We start from the raw sequence: 7,184 nt of genomic DNA on the forward strand, positions 1-7,184 counted from the left end.
CACTCAGCGCCCGGCGAGGTGGACGCGCACGGACGCGTGGCCGCGCACGTTCGAGCAAATAATTTAAACGGGAACGAGTACGTGCGCGCACTCGTATTCTTTGTGTGGCAGCGTAGAGAAGCGCCAAAAGAGTGACCATGGCTGATGAAAAACCAAAGGTGAGTGTTTCCACAGTGGACCAACACACCTGCGCGTCCCAGCGGCTCCGTGACACCGGGGTTCGTGGGAGAACGAGGCATTTGTGTATGTTTTGCTTTACCTGTTTGTAAAGTTGCGGGATGAAATTCAACTACCAGCTATTCCTACTTTGATAGACCGGAAGGTTTGTGAACGCGCTTCCACAGGCGCGCAGATCGCTCTCTGCTTGATCACAGCCGACCAGCTGGTGTCATCTCAGGCATGCCTCGGTGTGCTAATGTGTGTGAATGTCATGTACAGCGAGTGTGTGTGTTGATTTGTGCAGCTGGTGGACAGTTAGTGCATCCGGCAGGTTTAGAGCTGGTAGAAGCTGCTAAAATCTGCAGAGTTTTACTTTAATCTGCATCATCTGTGGCTGATATGTGACTTTGGCGTGAAGCAGAATGTAAACAAAAGGATGCTGTGACCCAGAGAGGCTTTAAAAGTTTGTTGAAATTAATTTTGCACACAGATGCACGCTCCAGTGGCATGTTTTTGCTGCACCAGTGGATTCATTATTTTATTGCATTAGTTAAACATCTTTGTAAAACTGTCATTACACAACACTAATACTCCTTTTGTTACATGTAAAGTTGCAGAAAATAGGATATTTTGGTGCACAAATCTTCATCATTAATCAGCTAATTAATTATGCACAATTCCAGCTCTGATTCCCTGCATGTCTGTGTTGATTATGCTTTTCTCTCTCTTCCCCAGGAAGCGGTGAAGACGGAAAACAACGAACACATAAACCTGAAGGTAGCAGGTCAGGACGGATCTGTAGTGCAGTTCAAGATCAAAAGACACACGCCGCTCATCAAACTCATGAAGGCCTACTGCGAGAGACAGGTGGGACGGCTCGCTGTTATCACACAGATATCACCACTGGCTGTTTTTCAGGATTTGGGATGATGTTGGAGGTTTTTCTCCTTAAGTGGTGGTTTCCAAATTTGTGGGGCACACAGCTATCCAGCTATTAAAAGAGCATTAGAGTGGAATTTTTTTTTGACAAAGCAAAAACAAAGTAGGCCTTAATCAACTTCATTATGCAGCACGGCTTAAAGGAGTTAAAGTTTCACTGCTGCAGCCTCGTATGGGAATACTTATTGATGCTTCAGAAGAGCAGCTTTGAACCGTGCACATGTTGTTTGAAGAAAGACGGCAGTGACAAAAGTTAATTATTTTCAGTTCCGTCACACGTGCACAAAGCTAGTGTCAGCTGCAGCATCTGTTGTGATCTACACAACAATTAAATACTCATGTATTTGCAGTATTTATTTTTACTATGTGGTCAAAAAGCAAATCTGCATCTGATGTGAAGGTTTTATATGATTGTAGATTTTCACTGTTAAGTTGCAGTTAATTACATGACTGTTCAAAAGTTTGGGGTCACCCAGACGATTTCATCACACTTTTATCCATGTGCTAACATAACTGCACAAGAGTTTTCTAATCATCAATGAGCCTTTCAACACCATTAGCTAACACAATGTAGCATTAGAACACAGGAGTGATGGTTGCTGGAAATGTTCCTCTGTACCCCTATGGAGATATTCCATTAAAAATCAGCTGTTTCCAGCTACAATAGTCATTTACCACATTAACAATGTCTACACTGGATTTATCATTCATTTAATGTTATCTTCATTGAAAAAAAAACTGCTTTTCTTCCAAATATAATGGCATTTCTAAGTGACTCCAAACTTTTGAACAGTAGTGGTCATGAATTGAAGTTGCTCTGTATTAATTAAAGTTGCTCTAAATGAGTTAGAGTTGCTCTTAAGGAGTTAAAGTTGCTCTATGCTAGTTAACAATGCTCTATATTAGTTAAAATTGCTCTATAATGAGTTAAAGTGGCTGTACATTAGGTAAAGTTGCTCTATATTCATTAAAGTTGCTCTGTCTATAAAGGTAACTAAAATCAGTGCAGAATGCTAAAAGGTCAAAGTTAAAATAAAAGCCAGATGATGCTCATAAAGAGCCGTTCATCATATTTTCAGTCATGCTTTTGCTGAAAGAGTTGTAGCTCTCTGGCTGGGATCCAGCTCTTCTCTTCTCTTCAGACTCGATGTAAATCTTCTCTGGTATCTACGCAGCAGAGCTGAAGGCTTTATGTGTCTCCTGCATCCCCTAAACCAGCCTCCTTATCTTCATCTGTGATTCCACATTAATCACCAGAGACGTCTAATCTGTTCCTCCTGCACTTACAAACTAAATCACTGGTGAAGTCGTCCTTTAATAGGCTACTGCAGGAATGTTGGCCTCTTCTTATGACTTATTCTAATGAGTGAAGGTTTGACGACAACTTTCTGAAAGTTAAAATACCCGATGGAACGCGACGTCTGAAACCAATCTCAGTATCGTCTCTTCCTTGGATTACCAGCAGAGGATACGCTCAGCATGCCGTTCGTTTTTAAAAGTATGCCGAGAGCAGATGTTCCTCATTATTCTTTCATGCATGTTTCACTGGAAGACATTTTTCTATGACCCTCAAACTTCAGTGTCTTAAACAAAACAAGACATGTTTTTTATTCTTTTGTTAGATTTTAGATGATGATTTTCATAGATTGCTCTGCCTGACATAAGGAGATGGCAACAAATCCCAACTAAAGTTTCTTTTTAAAGCTAATCCTAAATCAGGAGTGTCAAACTCATCTTAGTTCAGGTTCCACATTCAGTCCAGTTTCATCTCCAGTGATCCAGACCAGTAAAATCACAGCATAGCAACCTATAAATAACCACAACTCCTCATGTTTCCTTTGTTTTAGTGCAAAAAAGTTCACATTTAAGGAATTACCTTTTTACAAAACATAACAACAACCTCAAATTTGTTAAGAAAAATAAATTCAATTTCAACAACATCTTGCCTCAGTTTATCATTTACACATTACAACTTCCAGATCACAGTTTATCTATAAAGACACAAAACATTTAGTCACAGGTATCTGGAACTGAATGATATAGTATTTTACTTTATCATCAAAACGACAAAAATCAGACAAAAGTCAAATGCAAGAAACAAAACGACAAAAAGTGAGACAAACGACACGAAACAAAACAAAAAAGACAAAAAATTTGACAAAAAAAGCTACAAAGTGACACAGCAACGGACAAACCAGACAACAAAATTACAAAAGCAAAAAACAAGATGACAAAAGAATAGACAAAAAACACAAATGAGACAAAAAGGAAACACAAAATGACAAAAACATGAAACAAACGACAAAAGTCAAACAAAAAAGCAGCAAAAACAAGACAAAATATTACAAAAATGAGACACAAAAGAACAACGAACAATCTAGAATTTTACTTTATGATCAAAACAGCTTGTCATGGTCTAGAAATTATTTTAAATTTATAGTTTTACTAATTTACAATCTGCAGTTAATGTCTTCTCTGGAATTTTTACACTTTACAAAGTGGACCGGTTTTGGCCCACGGGCCTCATGTTTGACACCACTATGTTAAACTCTGTTCACTGAGTTGGTAAAAAGTGTTCTTGTTAGTATTGAGTGTTTGCATGAGAAGAGTCTGAGTCTTTGTGTTCACATTTGATTAACAGGAAGTTTGCATGTGTTTGTCTTTCCAGGGACTGTCGATGAGGCAAATCAGGTTCAGATTTGACGGACAGCCAATAAACGAGACAGACACACCATCACAGGTGAGTCTGGAGTCCGGAAACAACAACTTTAGCTGCTTTAAAGCATTTACTGAATAGATAAAGGTACTTGGAGAATGTACATGCTTCTGGTATTGGTTTCTGTTTTTCCCTTTTTCCCATCTGGATCAGGCTAATTGTTAGAAATGAAGCAATTATAAAGAACACACAAATGAAAATTTAATCAGGAGTCTTGATAGATGGAATTACAGGACATGTAAGGTGCAATAAAGCAGCTTAGAGAATGCGCTATGAAAAGGGGAAAAGCTAAAGCTGGTTTAAATTAGGCTACTGTTCCTTTCTGTGCAGCGACGCTCTGCTCCCAGTGCTCCTGAAACATTTCTGTCCTGAAGTCCTGCACCACATTCACACTCTCCACTGAGATCCTTCAACTTGAATTTAATTTTTCGGAGCCCTCAGACGCTTTGGGACGTAACACTAGAACAGTCAGACCCATGGGACTAATTCATGGAGCACAACCCCGTTAGCGTCAAACTAAACAGCGAGCAGGCTTTTAGCTGCTGACCTGATGGCGTCACCGCAGACTGAATTCTCATCAGATGGATAGTTTAATACATTTATCAAGCAAACAGCCAAACTTTATCTCACTTTACTTCATCAGATGTGATGATTTGCCCTATTTCTCAGCTTCATTTTTTGGTTTTTACGCTGACAAGCCGGCCTGGAAATTAATTTGAAGGTCACTTTGGGCCTGAAAACTTCTGATTAGCATTTTAGACGAAATCAGAATCAGTTTTAATGTACAAATACATACAAGGAACTTGTATTTGGCTGTTGGTGTCATCCTAGGAATAAGGAAAGAGAATAATAAAAAACTATGTAAAGAAGAAGAGAACAAAAAATAATAATAAATAAATAAAAATACATTTACAGATAATTGCACATGTGAAAAGAAAATATAAACACAGTAGTGCAAAATTAAAGTTGCTACAGTGATAATACAGTGCAAAGCAGAGAATGATGTTCTTAGTGCAAAAATAATGTACATTACATTGATATATTGAATTAAAATGAATTAAATATATTATTTTTAATCGAAAAAATATGTTCAATCAACACTGGATCTCTGACTTCACAGTTTAAAGCTGTGCGAGGAACTCAAGAAGGGAAATTAGTTTCTGTCTTTTTCAGGAAGTTAATTTGTTTTGAAGTAAGAGTTTCATACTGTATTACTGCAAAATGGGATTTTTTGGGGGAGTTCGTTGTTTGTTTCAAAAGCCTCATAGTTCCAGAAATTTAAAATCCAGCTGAAATGGTTCAGTTTGCTGTCTGTATAAGTTTGAGATCCAGAGTGAAACTGCGTTGCAAGTGTTTCAGGAGCGCTGGGAGCAGAGTCCTGCTGCACACTTTGAATTTAAACCAGATAGTTTTTTGCTTTTTACGGGCACTGTCTGGAAACATCTTGATCACACTCTCATACAGTATATTACAGTGTCTGTAGGCTGAAATCTGTCAAACATCAGGGCTCTGTGAAGGTAAACAGAGAGGACATGCTGACATTGCAAACCAGGAAATGCTTCAGGCTGTCAGGACGCACTAAACTAAACTCTAATAGGTGTGTTGAGTATGTCTGAGTAGACGGAAGCATTATACTAACTGCAGTTTTTGATTGGAGTAGCCACAAGTTGCATGTTATTGCAATGCTTTCATAGTGAAATACAGCATCATTTTAGACTTACTGTCATTCAGAAAACAGTCCAAAGAATTAGTCTGATCCTGATAATATGAGGTAGAGTGAGACATTCAATCAAGGCTGACAATGGGATGAAAATATGGAAAATAGAAGAGAGGACATAGCTTTGCTCTACCCATTCTATAGGAAAACTGTTTGATGATTTAAACGACAGAAACAAGACATAAAATGACAAAAACAAGATGCAAAACCACAAAAACAAGATATAAAATGACAAAAACAAGACGCAAAATGACAAAAACAAGACGCAAAATGACAAAAGTGGGACAGAAATGTCAACAGGTTCTGCTAACATGCTGTGGGACACACGTTCCATGTATAATAATCATTATTTAAAATATTATGTTGATTAAAAAAAATTCCCACAATTACAAGAGACATCAATGAAAAAAACAAAACAAAAAAAGGATATTTAAATTTCATTTTAACTGTTTTATTTGAGATTCAGTTTGGTCATCAGGGGGGTGGGACAAGAGAAAAATGTAATTTTAGGGGGAAGTCCAGACTTATTTGGTATTTTAAAAATATTTTCAAACATTCTTTTCTCCTAGTTTTTTTAGATTTGGTCTCGGGACAAGAATATTTACACAAAAACTGCATGTTTTAGTATTTAGTACATGGATTATTTGAAATTTGATGGGTGGGACGTAAAATGTCCTCCACATTTTGCTTCATGAAATTAAACCTGACACAAAATGTTTGGGAAATTCATGCAACTCGTGTCTAAATGTTTTTCTCCTCACAGTTGGAAATGGAAGACGAAGATACAATCGATGTGTTTCAACAACAGACGGGAGGCCTGATTTAATCCCTCCTCAACACGACCGACTCTCCCGGCCTCACAACTCGTCCAACCGTCTCCACAGAATTCCACGCAGAAGAAGTTTTCATTTCTCTGCCGCACATAACTGCTGTATAGTATTTTCATTCTCGCCCCTCCGCCCTGTTACTTTTCTGTCTTTGTACATAAACCACATCCACGTCACCCTGAGTTCAGGTTTCTGTCTGTTCATGCCGTCTTGTGGTAAATGTCGAGCACTTCCCTTCCCAGCGTGAAGGCTTTGCTCTAAAGATGCAGACATGGTGAAAGAGTGAGGAATAATTAACTGACTTTGTTGATCACATATTGTTGAGCTCGTCTTGGTCAGCGTCCAGCAAATCTGTCCTTGAGGTTTTTCCACTCGTTGTCACTTGCTGGGTTGTCATTTGGTTTTCTGTCATCTTCAGTAAAAAATATTTGATTTTATACATTTTTTATATAGTAGTGGATGTGTAGGAAAATGCTTTGATTAATCACTTCAAAATTTTGGGAAGCCTGATGAGGATGTTTCAGTAAAAACAAACATCTGTATTGTCTAAGATGCCTGTTCAAATAAAGCTGTTGTCTTTTTTCCAAGCTTTCACTAATTTTGTTTGCTTTTCCACTATTATTCCACAGTATACAATAAATTTGTAGAACTACGGCAATAATGAGTCCATTTTCCTGGAGTTTTGGTCCCTCTGGTTTAACCCGTAGATGTATAAGTGGTCAGTAATGATCCAGTGAGGTTGTTTTCTTGCAATATCTTTTTTAATGAAAAGTTGTTTCCATTTCATGTTCAAGGTATCCCTCAAACAACATGTTTTTGATATCAT

General features: G+C 37.9%; 1 protein-coding gene across 1 annotated transcript; it reads left to right on the forward strand.

Annotated features, from left to right (window-relative positions):
* On the forward strand, nucleotides 1-6,952 carry LOC111576170 (small ubiquitin like modifier 2). Its single transcript, XM_023281729.3, has 4 exons — nucleotides 1-158; nucleotides 895-1,026; nucleotides 3,767-3,838; nucleotides 6,295-6,952. The coding sequence occupies exons 1-4, from the start codon at nucleotides 138-140 to the stop codon at nucleotides 6,355-6,357; spliced, it is 288 nt and encodes a 95-aa protein (XP_023137497.1). The 5' UTR covers nucleotides 1-137; the 3' UTR covers nucleotides 6,358-6,952.
* The last annotated feature ends 232 nt before the right edge of the window (nucleotides 6,953-7,184 follow it).

This window comes from Amphiprion ocellaris, chromosome 19 (genome assembly GCF_022539595.1).
Source record: "Amphiprion ocellaris isolate individual 3 ecotype Okinawa chromosome 19, ASM2253959v1, whole genome shotgun sequence".
NCBI lineage: Eukaryota > Metazoa > Chordata > Actinopteri > Pomacentridae > Amphiprion > Amphiprion ocellaris.

Coding starts and splice junctions, on each gene's coding strand:
- LOC111576170 (XM_023281729.3), top strand. CDS start 138: ATGGCTGATGAAAAACCAAAG. Junction 159..894: donor TGGCTGATGAAAAACCAAAG/GTGAGTGTTTCC, acceptor TCTCTTCCCCAG/GAAGCGGTGAAGACGGAAAA. Junction 1,027..3,766: donor AGGCCTACTGCGAGAGACAG/GTGGGACGGCTC, acceptor TTGTCTTTCCAG/GGACTGTCGATGAGGCAAAT.